Source organism: Neomonachus schauinslandi, chromosome 14 (assembly GCF_002201575.2).
Source record: "Neomonachus schauinslandi chromosome 14, ASM220157v2, whole genome shotgun sequence".
In the NCBI taxonomy this organism is placed as follows: domain Eukaryota; kingdom Metazoa; phylum Chordata; class Mammalia; order Carnivora; family Phocidae; genus Neomonachus; species Neomonachus schauinslandi.
In genome coordinates this window covers 76,974,541-76,988,311 of record NC_058416.1, presented here as the reverse complement: position 1 = coordinate 76,988,311, position 13,771 = coordinate 76,974,541, and the positions used below count along the sequence as shown (strand labels likewise).

General features: G+C 45.8%; 1 protein-coding gene across 2 annotated transcripts in view; it reads right to left on the bottom strand.

Annotated features, from left to right (window-relative positions):
• Positions 1 to 13,771, bottom strand: part of CIT (citron rho-interacting serine/threonine kinase) — a 160,713-nt gene that overhangs the window by 56,966 nt on the left and 89,976 nt on the right. Inside the window, exons 17-21 of one of the 2 annotated variants that reach the window (XM_021703638.1) lie at positions 12,552 to 12,677; positions 9,112 to 9,207; positions 4,554 to 4,670; positions 3,506 to 3,615; positions 2,271 to 2,445 (exon numbers count right to left, since the gene is read on the bottom strand). In XM_021703638.1, coding sequence (XP_021559313.1) covers positions 2,271 to 2,445; positions 3,506 to 3,615; positions 4,554 to 4,670; positions 9,112 to 9,207; positions 12,552 to 12,677 — 624 coding nt within the window. The remainder of the gene's footprint in view (positions 1 to 2,270; positions 2,446 to 3,505; positions 3,616 to 4,553; positions 4,671 to 9,111; positions 9,208 to 12,551; positions 12,678 to 13,771) is intronic. The other variant, XM_021703639.1, reaches the window with a different exon arrangement.

Here is a 13,771-nt window from a genome sequence, read left to right as displayed (position 1 = left end):
GTGAACTTGAGCAGCAAGGGAGACATGCAGGTGGAGGTGTCTAACGTCTACTGGGAATGGGTCAGAGGCTCCCGAGAAAGGTCTCGGCTGGCAGTCTAGACCTGGGAGCCCTCAGCCAGTCAGTGGCAGCTGCAGCCACGGCTGCGTTCTCCCGCGAGCGACAATGGCGGCGACACGACGGCAGCACGGACATACTCGCTCACAAGGCGCCGGGCGCTCTTTCAGCTCCTCCCACCTTCATAAGAGCCCAGAGAGGGAGGCGCTACTGTCGCCCTCTTCGTACACAGCAGCCGTGGCACCAAGAGAGCACGCGACTGAGCGAATGTCACCCAGCTCCACAGTGGCAGGGCTGGCTTCAAACCCAGGAAGTCCGGCTCCAGAGTCCACGACTCGCTGTTTGTCTTATTAAAATGCCCGGGTCAGAGCAGGCTGCGACGCCACCAGCCAGCCGAAAAGCTCCCCTGAGGCCACCTGGCAGAACCAGGGGGGGCGGGTGACTGAGCCGTGCGGGGCTGGGCGAGCAGAGTGCTGTGCAATGACAGGAGGAGGAGGACCCCAGGGCCCCGCACCGTCGCAACTCCACACGCTAGGCTAGGGAAGAGCTCACACTGCATGCGCAGGGTGCGGGAAGCCTTGAAGGTGGATCGAACCGGAGGCTGAGAGGCCTCGGCCCCCAGTCGATAGCTGCAGGCAGCAAACCGAAAGTGGAGCCGCCTTGTTATATTTGAAGCTAAGCTCCAGAACTCCCAGGGAGTATGACAGCCCTGAGCCTCTTCCCAGCATTCTTTCTGCCACCTTCCTTGGGGGGCAAGCTGTACCGATTTAAGAAAGAAAGAAAAAAAGCAACTTGCTCCCCCTGGGGCATTTTAATTGCCCAGATGAGCGACAGATGCAGGGCAGGTGCTGAGCTAAGAGAGACATTTGTGGGAAGGGAAGGCAAAACGGCTACTCAGTGTTCCCACGCTCAAAGAAATCGGAGTTATTTACACTCACACTCTTAAGGCTGACACTACAGGGAAATGTGGTTAAACTTACCAAACAGTAAAAATATAGCCTGGATAATAAAACTGAAACCACCACCTAAGGCTTTTGGACAACCCAAAACAGAACCACTGTTGTGGGAGTATGAGAATTGCCCGAAGACTGTTCAAAATGAAGAGCCCTGCTCCCCTCTTCCACCCATATCCTATTTCATTCAAAAACGCTGAGAGGAAGAGGCCCAGGAATCTGCATTTCAACAGACACAGCAGATGATCCTAACAGAGGGGTCTACACCTGGACCGCCCCTGAAAAACACAAGACAATCCCCCTGCCCCCATCCCTTTGGAGGACTGGCCTCATTTTCACACTCCAATACAAGAACCATGGGTATCCCCAAGTTTAGTCCTCAGACCTCTGTCTGCTTCACAGTCTTTTCCTTTAAGAGAGACCGTGTGCTTGTTGAAAAATTCCATCACAAACACCTGAGCACCTACCCACTAGGCTCCGGGCACTGTCTTCTCGCCCAGCCGGGATGTCGCGCTTCCAGCGACCGCTCTCCTGAACTCCTCTGTCCAACCAGCTAAGCCTGCCGGCTAGGTGACAGCCCCCAGCATCAGGGATTGGGTCTTATCGCCACTGCAGAGCCAGGCTGCTGCCCGGCACATGGCAGGCATTTAACGAATATACAGTGAGAACACATGCCATCACCACCTCAATCAGCCTCAACGGGCCTGCGACTAAATGTGCTGCATTTTCCTCCCCAAAACTTGGCTGCCCTTCCCAGCTTCCCTATGTCTCTGAAGAGAACCACCTTCCATTAAAATTGAGATTTGTCTTTTCCTCTCCCACCGGCACCTGGAGACCCCGAGCCACTGCCTTGAACAGGCCACGCGATGGCCCCGGGCGCTAAACCCCGAGCGTGGACTCAGGCAGGCGACCCTCGCTAAAGCAGGATAGCAGAGGAATCACTCTGCCCCCCAGTTTGACAAACGCACCAATGTACATAATCCTCATGTGACCCCGGGAGGGAGAGCCATCGTCATGGCCATTTGGCCAATGAGGAAACGGAAGCACAGAGAGAAAGTGGGCTGCCCAAGGTCACAGAACTCACAAGAAATGGAAGTGGAATCCTAGCCCAGATCAGGGTGGCCCGGGTGGCCCGCTCTGCACTCTTCACCACCATGCACAGTGCCTCTTGGGTATATGCTAACTGATGCTTGACACCTGGAAGGTGTTGGGGGCTCCCGACCCCCAGCGAATCCTCCTGGGAGAGGGCCCCTCACACTCACCTCCCTCAACCTTGTCTCCAGCTCCAGCAGCCGATTCTTGTCACTGTGGTCTTGGTGGCTGATTTTCTCCAGCTGTTCCTCCAGCTTCCGGTTCTGGGCCTCCAGCTTCCCCGCCTGTGTCTCCAGGTAGAACTTCTGTTGCCTGAGCTCAGAAATCATCTCTTCCTGGGCCTTCCTGGTGGGGGTGGTCGGGGGAGCCAAGCGAAATCACAGTCTCGTCAGAGGTGAGCACATTCCCTCAGCAGGCCGGACAGAAAGAGAGTGAGAGGTGTGTCTTGGTAAGTGGGCATGCTCATTCCCAGGTTGGCTCTGTCCTGACCCGGCCTCGTGTGCCTGATCCCAGCATGGGGACCTGGGACCCGTTCAGTCCTCACTGTTCAGAGGCCCTTGTCTATGGGATTCAGGAAGGTCAAGGGGAATGCAAGAGACACTAACATTTCCCTCCTAAGGTAGACCCTTTTTTTGTTTTTGTTTTTTTTTTTAGTCTGTCCAAGGGCAGAAAGGGGCCTCTGCAGAGTATAAACAGGAGTGCCCCACCCGCTCCCGGAGGCAGGCCCTGGGGAAGAAAGAGCAATGAGGGGAAGGAATAATGCTATTCCCTCCACTTCTCCATAGACCTTGCTCACCTCCCCACCAGACTGCTCACAAGTATCAGAAACTGGAATGACTCAAAGACCAAAAAGCAGCCTATTGAGCCGCTTTAAGTGAAAACGGGAATGTTTTAGAAGATCTCTGAGGAGGGGTACCTAAGCGGGGGGAGGGGGGAGTCCCAGGGATGGTCATTCTTTGGGGGAGAAGATTAAGATCCAAGCGCTCCTAGAACATGGGGAGTCCTTGCAAACCTCATGCCCCTGGGCCTAACAACAGCAGCAGGACGGATGGCCCAACGAGGCACACACAAGATCACGTCCGGCTAATCACAGGAGGCATGTCTGGGCAACAAGGCCCGAAGCTCTCCAAAAGCTAACTATAAATAGCCTTCATTAGAGAGAGCAAAGCCCTCTGTCATCTGATGGCAATTTGAAGCATTTAAGAAAACCTAGCTCCAAAGAAAGGGCATGGCAGAATGAGACCACTTAAGAGACGGCAAAATTACACAGGTAGAACAGGGTCTGGAACAAACTACAGAAGTAATTAAATCTGCTCCGGCTACATCAGACAGAAGAACGAAGTTTCTGCCCCAGGAGAAAAGACCAATGTGTAATCATGCACGCAGGTGGAATGTGAATACTTACATGTTCCTCTGGGTAAAAAGACTGCTGTTTGCCGCAAGTTTGTTGGCTTCTGAGAGTTCCACAATCCTCTGTTCCAGGGATCTGATCTTAGAATCCATAGCATTGATCATCTGAAACACAAGCAGGGACTCTGACACCTCACACACAGTTCTACCAGTGTGAGAGTAATGTGGGCCGTCGGGCCGGGGTCAAAGGCTCCCCTTGAAATGCAGGCTATCTGACCAGAGGTAACAGGGGAGCCAACTGCTCTGTACCCTCAGGGTCACAGGTCTTACTGCCCAGACAATGGCACTCAGTGGTTTTCTCAGAGATTACACGTCCCCGCACCACCTAACCACACGGAAGGACCAACTTAGGAACCCAACATTCTGTGAGTAAGCAGGCCTCGTTAAACCCCCATCATCTGCATGTAGCCTGGGCCTGCCGGAGCTTCTAACTTGCATCTGCAAACTCGTGTTTCTCATCACCCATGGGGCTGTCATTTCACTACCGTCTTAGATTCTCTACATCAAAGTTTTCCCAACCTAATAAATCATAAGAATCGGGGAGGCAGCGGGGGGAAGGTGCTGATTAAAAAATACATTTCCTAGGACCCTCCTTAGAGATTCTGAGGTACAGAGTCCCTGTGGGGTGTGAGACCATGGCTGGATAAACAAGCACCGCAGATGAACCTTATGAGCAGAAAGTTTCTGAAACCCGTACATGGGTTAGAAAGGCAAGAAGCGAGGGCAGAGAAAGGAGGCCCATAAGGAAGACGTAGGGCCACTGGCCGTTTTGTCAGGTGGCGTTGTGAAGGGCAACGTTGATGGCAGACCAGCATGAGTCCTTAAAGAAGAGCATGAAAGGCAAAATTGGCCACCCTGAGTCACCACCTCCACTGCGTTTAGGAGATGAAGGGGTTGCAGAGTTTGCTGTAGGCAACAAACTCCACAGGATTAAACAGGAAGAATAATTCATCAGCTGGAATGGATGCTCCTTGGGTGTGTGATTCCGGGCACGTTTCACAAACCCTCCTTGGAAAACTGGCGTTGTGATTCCTTATACCTACCGCCTTCTGCTCGCTGAGAATTTTGCCCTTCTCGTGGGCCTCCTCTTCGTGTCTCTGCATCAGATTCTCCAGAGTCTCTTTATCGGCCAGGTCTTTCTTTATCTGGTTGTCCAACACCTACGAGAAACAAAAGAAGTTAGTGTCCTGAGTAGCAAAGCTGAGCGGGGAAGACTAACTAGGGGCTCTTGGGAAAAGCGGAAGAAGTGGTGAAGAGGCCAAGAAAACTCTGGGGCAAAGAGATGGACTGGGAGTCTGCTTATGAGCCAGGATGAGGGTAAGAAGTCAAGCCTGACCATCCAATGGCAAGTAACCAGCGGACTTGAACTAAGAATTTATTTTAAAATCAGCAACCAAAAAGAGGTATATATCCTCAGTGGAAGTAGACTCCAAATGAGAGAAAAAAGATCTGTCCCCGGATCTTACAATGTGCAGATGCTACCTGGGGGCAACTTTATCGTAGTCAATGCACCAGTTTTCAGAACACTGCTCACTGTTAATCTGTACAGCATTAATCTAGGTATCTCCAAGGCCATGTACAGAGGGACAGAAAGCTGAAGACCAAGGACGTCTGTGCGACCAAGGCTGATGTTCGGAAACAGGGACAAGAGGATTCTGCCCACCAATAAAGCAGATGGAGAGTCAATAGTTTGAAAAGACAACATAAAAGAGAGAGTAAAAAAAAAAGTGCCTTTTTCCTCATGAGCTATCCTCATGAGCTATTTCCTCCGTTCTTTCTTCTGATCTGGCTGGGAAACAAACAAAAAAGGCACTGGAAAGAGAAACCTTTTCCCAGGGGAAGAGAAATCATGTGTTCTCAGTGCCGAGAACACCACTGCAAGCACCTACTGTTCCCAAGGGGAAAAAAAATAAAACAGTAATGGTGTCACCATCCACCAGCTTGATCTAATGTTCTGCAAGGCACACACAGCCCTACCAGCTGCCAAAACAACAAGTGAGAAAGAAAGACAGAGGCGAAAAAAAAGAAGACAACATCATAACTTGCCCGAGCCTTTGAGCACAATCCTGTGTTTCTCATCACAGAGAATCCACTCTGCCTTTTCTGAATGACACAACTGCTTCTGATACTGGGAAGAAGCTGAAAGAACTGGGGTCACAGAGGGGATTGAAATCTGCCTTTCCCACAATGTCTATTGTGAAGGGACCTTCGTGGCTCATGGGGACATGAGCTCCTAAAAGGAGCCAGTCAGCAGGGAAGGGGTTCACATGACAGAGAGAGGAAAGAACAAATCTCAAAGAGGGCTTTAAACTAGAACTGACTGATGAAAAAAATAGATTGGGAGTCTGTGGAGAAGAACAAAAGGTGGAGGACAGGTCAAGGGAGGAGGGGAGAAGCTCAACAGGAGAAGTGGCCCATTCTCTAGGATGTTGGGGTTGATTCTAAAATTACAAACAAGAAAAGGACAGAATCTAGGGTATGACCATGATTATTACTAAAATGGCCTTAGAGAGGCTGGAACAGGAAGCACAAGGCAAGACAGGCTAAAAAGAAATGGTTTCATAAAGATTCCAGTAGGGAAGACAGAAGAAAACAGGTCTTTCCATAACATTCCCTAGGACCTATAAAACAAAGTTCTTTCCATCTAGAAGGCTATGGAGACCACACAGTACCTGGACCAGGTATGCTCCTCTGTATGGGGTGCTAAGGCAATGAAACACATTTTCAGGGCGACTCATGCTCAAAATAAAACCTCAACTTTGGGCCATGATGGAGCCCAGTAAGAGGTAGAGAGGAATAGGCCTCTATCAAAAATGCACACACCTCAACTTTGATAGGGTTAAACTGGCAGAAGGACAAACAAGAAAAGAGATGCATGGGAGGGAAGCAAGGAACTTGAAATGAGAGAACCATTATAGACATTTACATCAATTTAAGACAGAACACAGCTTTCAGACAGGAAAGTCAATATACTCACCCAAATTACAGAATTAATTTTATGAATGGCTATTTTCATTGTGCAAAGGTGTCAGTGGACTACTGCATACATTCTCGTAATGTTCTGGAAGTTGGTTTATTCCAAAGATAAAAATTGGGAAGCCAGTAAGAAATCAGATCAAAAGGATTTGTATATAAAGTTTAAAATACACTGAGTAGGGGGTCACACTACAACACTTTGAAGTCACTTCTGAGTTATTTTTCTGTATTTTTCTTCATGAAGAATAACCAAAAGTAACACCAGGGGTTAAAAAACAAACAAAACAAACAAACGAAAAACGAAGGTACCAGGGTGGTGAGGATGATGATGCTGTGCTGTGTGGGCATATACATGTTTGGTTTTCCAAAAAAGGAACAGAAAATACCAACAAAATCTATTAACAGGATCATCACAAAAATTAAAAGCCTCCTTCATTGTCTGATTTGGAAGGGGAAGATAATATTTAAGATGTAATGACCAATATCTGATTCTCAGGAACACAAGAACTGAGTTAAAGGCTTGGTACAAAGTCATAATGAAAATGTGATGTGATTTTAAAAGGAAATAAATAAGCTGGCATTTTTTCTGATTGCTGAATTTATTAATAACTGAATTGAAATTATAATTTCAATAATTGAAATAATAATTGAATTTAATATTTTATACAACGGGCTAGATTATTTAGGCCAACTCTTCTATGGGAAATGATTTAAAATGCTAGATAAAATATAGAAAACGTTGTCCCAAAAATTGGCAAGAGACTAAGAAATTAGAAACTAAAATTCTAAGTGACAGCAGAAACCTAGAGAGTTAAGATGAGCACAGAGCTGTTTTTAACTTGAGGCATTTGCTGAACCAAATGAACTTCATTTTTAATAGCCTCAAAGGGTAAGAAGACAGAAAAGTCTAAGCCCAGGGCCACCCCTGAAGGGAGTACACATTTCCATTCAATGCCTCAAAGAATTCCCATTAATAATTTTCTAAGGAAAATGAGCAGCTGACCAAGCACACAAGAAGACAGGCACCGTGAGGGGCTCCTGGGTTGTTCAGTCAGTTATGCCTCTGCCTTCGGCTCAGGTCATGATCCCAGGGTCCTGGGATCGAGCCCTGCGTCAGGGTCCCTGCTCAGCGGAGAGCCTGCTTCTCCCTCTCCCTCTGCCTGCAGCTCTGCCTACTTGTGCTCTCTATCTCACTGTCAAGTAAATAAATAAAACCTTATTAAAAAAAGAAGAAGACAGGCACTGTGAAGAACAACAAAGAGAAACAACAGAGCAGAAACAGACCTTCAGATACATCAGATACTGGAATTATCAGATAAAGAACGTAAAACAACTATGCTAATGTGTTTAAAGAAATAAAAGACAAGCTTAAAAATGAATGCAGGAAATAGAAAATTATTGTCTTAAATAATCTACTAAACTTGGGAAGGAGCCAAATAAAATGTCTAGAAACCAGAAATACAGTAACTGAAATTTAAAACTCACTGGATGGATTTAACAGTAGATTTGACAGGTAAGAATTAGTAAAGTGGAAAATCAGTCAGAACTTACCCCCAATGTGCTTCGAGAGATAAAGAAATGGAAAATATGAAAAAAATCACACATGATGCCTACTCAAAGCCTCAAAAAGGAAGAAGGAAGGAAAAGGGACAATATTTGAGATATAGTGACCAATAATTTTCCAGAATTGATAACAGATACCAATATATTTTAAAGTCCTGTATATCTTGAGCAAGATAAATAATCAATCTGCATTTAGATACATCATAGTAAAACTTTAGAAAATTAAAGACCGAGCAAAATTTTAAAAGCAGCCAAACAAAAAAGAGCGATGATTTTCAAAGAAAGCAACGGTTAGACCGACAGCTGACTTCTCATTAGCAATAATGGAAGTCAAAAGACAATGGAGTGATACCTTCAAAGGGTGTCATAACAAATAACTGTCAACCCCAAATTCTATCCCCAGGCAGAACACCTTTCAAGAATGAGTGTGAAATAAAGATACTTTCAGACACACGGGACCGGGACCTTGTCACCAGCAGGTCTTCACTAAGGGAAGTCCTCAAGGATATACTTTAAACAAAAGGAAAATGTTCAGGTCTGAGATGCAGGAAGGAAATTAAAGCAAAGAATGGTGAGTCTGTGGCTAAATCTAAATCATCATGGACTGAATGACAGTGGGGCGAAAAATACATTAAAGACAGAACTGAGAGGGGCACCTGGGTGGCTCAGTTGGTTAAGTGACTGCCTTCGGCTCAGGTCATTATCCTGGAGTCCCGGGACTGAGTCCCGCATCAGGCTCCCTGCTCAGCAGGGAGTCTGCTTCTCCCTCTGACCCTCCCCCCCTCATGCTCTCTCTCTCTCTACTTCTCTCTAATAAATAAATAAAATCTTCAAAAAAAAAAAAAAAAGACAGAACTGAGATTAATAATTTAAAAAAAAATATTTTTTTTAACATCCCCCACATGGCTTAACACCCCAAAACCTCCCACCATGGCCTGAGGACAGCATTTACCCCAAACAGGCCTTGGGTCTAGCAAGAAGGAGCCCAAAGTGCCCAGGAAGAGAGAGAAGCTAGGTCATGCCAGAGGAAGAATGCTGGGGAAGATCAGAAAGTGTGTTTACTTTAATTTTTTCCTCGTAGTGCTGTTCTTTCTGTTTCAGGTGCACCTCTAGGTGCTGGGCTGAGACCTGGGCCTCACGGTGCTTCTCCTCCAGCTCCTGGACACAAAGGAACAGACGGTCAGGTGTGCAAAGGGAAAGACATAGCTCAGGTGTGTTAGACATTCACGGGAAACATGACTTTGGCATTGGCACCACAAGCAACAGGCACATGTTCCTTCATGACCAGCCCTAAGGCTCTTGGGAAGGAAACCACCACCGATCCTTGGCCCTGGGGTTTCCGGGTCCAAGTATTCACACACATACACACACAGCTGGTGGGCTGGGATCAGAACACTGTCAGTGTGACAGGTCAAACAAAGGCAGCTCTTCATCTGTGCACAGAGAAAGGACAGTCACAAGGCAACATTTAAAAATTTAGTGCAGCACAAAGCCCCTGCCCACTGCCTTGAGCCCCAGGCCATTTTCACTGTCATAACAGCCTTAAATGAAAAGAAGTAATTTTAATTTCTTTTAAATTTCAAGTTACTTTATTATGATAAAAAAATATTTTGTGTTTTCCTGATTATCAACAGGATTGCTCACCCTAGCTATGGAAAGAAAGGTAATGTTACAATTCAAACACTTTGAGGTTTGAATGATTTTTGTTTTAACTGATTGGTGTGTAGAGAATGTGAACATCTGGAGATGTTCATATGATATGTTTATAAGCTACAATGCTAATGGGAACAAAGTAGAACATAAAATACAGTGATAATAATGACCCAAATATGTATGCATATATATTAAAGATGGGAAGAGAATTTGGAGTGATATAAATAGTTCAGACTTAACATTCCCTTCGTTCTAAGATTTCTGCTTTTAAACAAAATTGTTATTCATTTGAAAATTATACCAATTCATTTGCCAGTGTATTATAAACTGATCTTATAAAAGGCAGCATTCAATCCACTGAAACATTCTCTAAATGAAGATTTCTGCATCCACATTAATTCTTATGAATCTGGACCCATTAGTTAATTACTAATATCAAAAGTCATTACCCCAAGTTTTCATCTCTTCACAGTTATGAAATTTTTCCTTGAAGTAGAAGTAATTATGAGAATTTTGAAGAATGAGGAAATTATACAGGATATGTCCTTAAAATGGGGGGGGGGAGGAAATAGTTTCAGATTCACATGCACATAAAATGTTACTGATTAAGCTTTTGAAATTCTAAAGCCTACAAGCATTGACTTTGCTTTGGGGGCCAGTAAAGTGTTCAATTTTAAGACCAGGTGCACAAGATCTATTGCCGTCTAACAGATGTGATCTTGAAAAGTTGAATGTAAACAGAATTTTAATTAATAAAAACATAGTTTAAGGGCTTTATGTGCACTAAAGGATCTCCTGCAATGACTTCTTTCATTAAAGCAAAAGACTTTGCTATAATGAGAACCTCAATTACCTGTTTTAAAAAGGTCTTATCAGAATAGCAAATATTTTAAAGCAAATGACATTTGGGGATCTGTTTCCAAGCATCATCATTATATGGCAGTAGTAAGGACCCCCTCTGCCCACGTCCTGGGTACTTCACAGTCTAAGCACAGGTTTCTTGAGCAAAAGGCACTTTCCAATAAATAAAGTCACAACCACAAAGGTAGTCAGGCAGGTGGCAAGATACTCTCAAACAAAGAAATCTGTTTACTTTTTCTTTATGTAAGAAATCGCTTGATAATCATCTTGTCTGAGTTTCGGTCCTCCTAAGAGAGCACAGGAATGGAAAGCAGAGTCTAAAAACAGGTCAAAAACTCAGATCCCTGAACCTGACGACTTGAAAACCCGATTTCTGGTCTATATGTGAATGGGAGTTTACAACACAGAATCCAAGAAGGTAGAACTCTCTACTCCTACATTTTAATAGCAAGTGAATCATTGGAAAAGCAGATATTCTAAATCTGACTTCTTGGTGGTTTGGCATTTTTTGTTGTTGTTGTCATTTTTGTAAAACGTTATCTTTTCTCTATGTATTGGATCAAACTCTTCAGTCCTGTTATGCAAACATTGGTGTTCGCTGCTACATTTCCAGCTCCTAGAACAGTGCTTGGCACATAGTAGAAGCTCATTAAATATTTGTTGAATGAATGAATGAACACATCACCATTAAACAGAGAAACACTTTGCAACCACAGGAGACTTAACCACTTTGTTTGCACCAAGCAAGGGACAGCGGTGGTGGGATCTCGGTAGGATCTAATTTTACTCACGATAAAATTCACACACTTGACAATCGCCAAGAGAAACTTTGATGATGGAACAAGAGAACAGAAAGGGTAGACTAACAGTCACATTTGCCTTGGTGTGCAGACGTATATACGAAGACTGTGTGTTAAAGCAAAACAGTTCAACCAATTTCTCTTTCACCTGTTCGCTCAAGAGCATCCATATCTTCGTGAATATATGCAAACATAGACAGGTAAAGTTTTGAAGGGTTTGGGGTTTTTTTTTTTGGTTTTGGTATTAACGATAGGCCTATAAATTGGCCATTCTTGAGTTCATATAGTTGCAGGTGACCCACTTTCCAGAAGTGATGCAGAGAGACACAGAGAGAGACGCACTGCCCTGCTCACCGCCTCGCCTCCTTATGGTGGAAAGGAACAGTCCAGGGTCTCTCCTAGGGGCAGAGTGGAGGGGGCTATGAACAGATTCCATGTCAACGCTAAGACTCCCAAACGTGGCACACATTCCTGGCTTTGGGACTGAGATCCAAGGACAGTCCTTTAAAAGTTCACCTGCCTGGGACAAAACCTCAGCACATCTGTAAGTAGCACCCAAGCTGGCTTTCCTTGATGAAGTTAATTTGGTCACCAGAGCCAGAAACAGAATCATGATGGTTTACAAACCTAAAAAAAGACCTGCTACACCTAAGGAAATTAAGGGGGAAAAATAATACTAATAACCAACTGTAGCAGAGAGAGTGAGTGGGTGAACAGAGATCTATGACAAATACTACTCTGCGAAAAACAACCCTGCATGACTAATTTCTTTCTTCTCCAAAAGCAAAAATCTGGGTTTTGGTTTTAAGGGTCTAAATCCCCACTGTTTTGCAAATTGCCATTGCAAAGTTAACAGCCATACAAAACTCTGCTGACAGAAGTACGTCAATGCTCCTGTAAAAACGTATCGGAAATGACAGAGGACGCACGTTCATGTTTTAAAATGTCAGGCGGTAGCAAACAGAGCGGAAAAATAATATTTACGGATCTGTTACCGGTGCCGAGACGTCCAACATTTGGTTATTCGTGCTATCCTAGCATGGGGGCAGACACTGAAGCCACTTCTCTCCATTCACCTACTCGGTGACACCTCCCCTGGTGACGGCGTTCCGTTCCTCTTTTCACCCCCTTCCCTCTGCGACCTCTAACCTGTTGTCTTTTAACTTTTCAGCCTTTGTTCCTGCTCACCAGAATTTTATCAGCCATCTGCTGGATCTGTTGGGATTTTGTCTGGATGTCATCCTTCAGTCTGTTTTCTCTACGCTCCATGGTCTCTAGCCTCTTTACCTTGTTCTCCAGAGAATGGCGGCGTTCCTGTAGATCATGAATCAATCAGAGAGTTTTAATGGAGTAACTGCTACGGGCATAGCGCCTGCACCGAGGGAGAGCGCCCTCGAGAAGCATACGCGCAAGGCAGGAAGAGAAGTCTCAGGCACCCGAAGCAACGGTGAGGAAAAGAAGATTCTAGAATCCAAGTACTTGGTTGTGTTGGGTTATAAGAGTGCATTCATTCATTCAAATATTTACCAAGCACCTACTATCTGCAAAGTATCACACTAGGCATCACAGAAAATATGGAGAGGAAGTCGACAGAATTCCTGCCCTTGGAAAAGATAAGACAAACACAAAGAAACATAATATAGGTTAAGACGGGGGAGGTTGCAGGCAGGAGAGAGGCCTTTTCACTGAACGAGCTCAGGGGAGAAGTCACAGAGATGTGAGCTTTGGAGGGCGCTGGGATACCCAGGCTGGAGTGGGGAGAGCGGGAGGGAGGGTGGAGGGCCCTTCAGATGAAGGCAGATGCATTAGCACAAATATGGAGGGGGTAGGGAGCCGGTGAGGCCCCAGGTGAAGCCTCCAGCGGCTAGGGCATAAGATGCGTTAGGGGACAGAGTAGGAGAGAAGGTAAAAGGGAGCACTAGTGGGTCGAATGGCTCAGAGTTTCATGTACCAAGTTCAGGGGTGCACGTAAGACACAGGGAAGCTTTGAAAGCTCTGGGATGGGCCAGGGGGTGCTGATGAGCCTTGTGTTGAGGCCCGTGAGTCTTACATTGAATGAGCCAATGGGCAGGAAGGGAAGATGGAAAGTGGAGGGCCCTGAAATGACTAAATGTGCTCAACTAAGGGGAAGAAGGCCTGGACCCTGAGGAGGCCCACAGAAATGGCAAGCAGGAGTGAACGGGGGAAACAGCGGGGCTGGATTTCTAGGACTGAGCGGCTCACTGAATGGCAGGGAGCGAGGAGAACAGACGACGTCAAGGTTTCAAGCCTGGGGTGACCAGATGAGTGATGGTGGCCCTGACTGGCATGAGGAGATTAAGAAGGGAGCCCTGCTCATGAGGGAAGACACGGAGTTCATTCTAGATGTGATGCACCAGCCGGGACTGGGGCAGGGGAAAGCAGAGAGC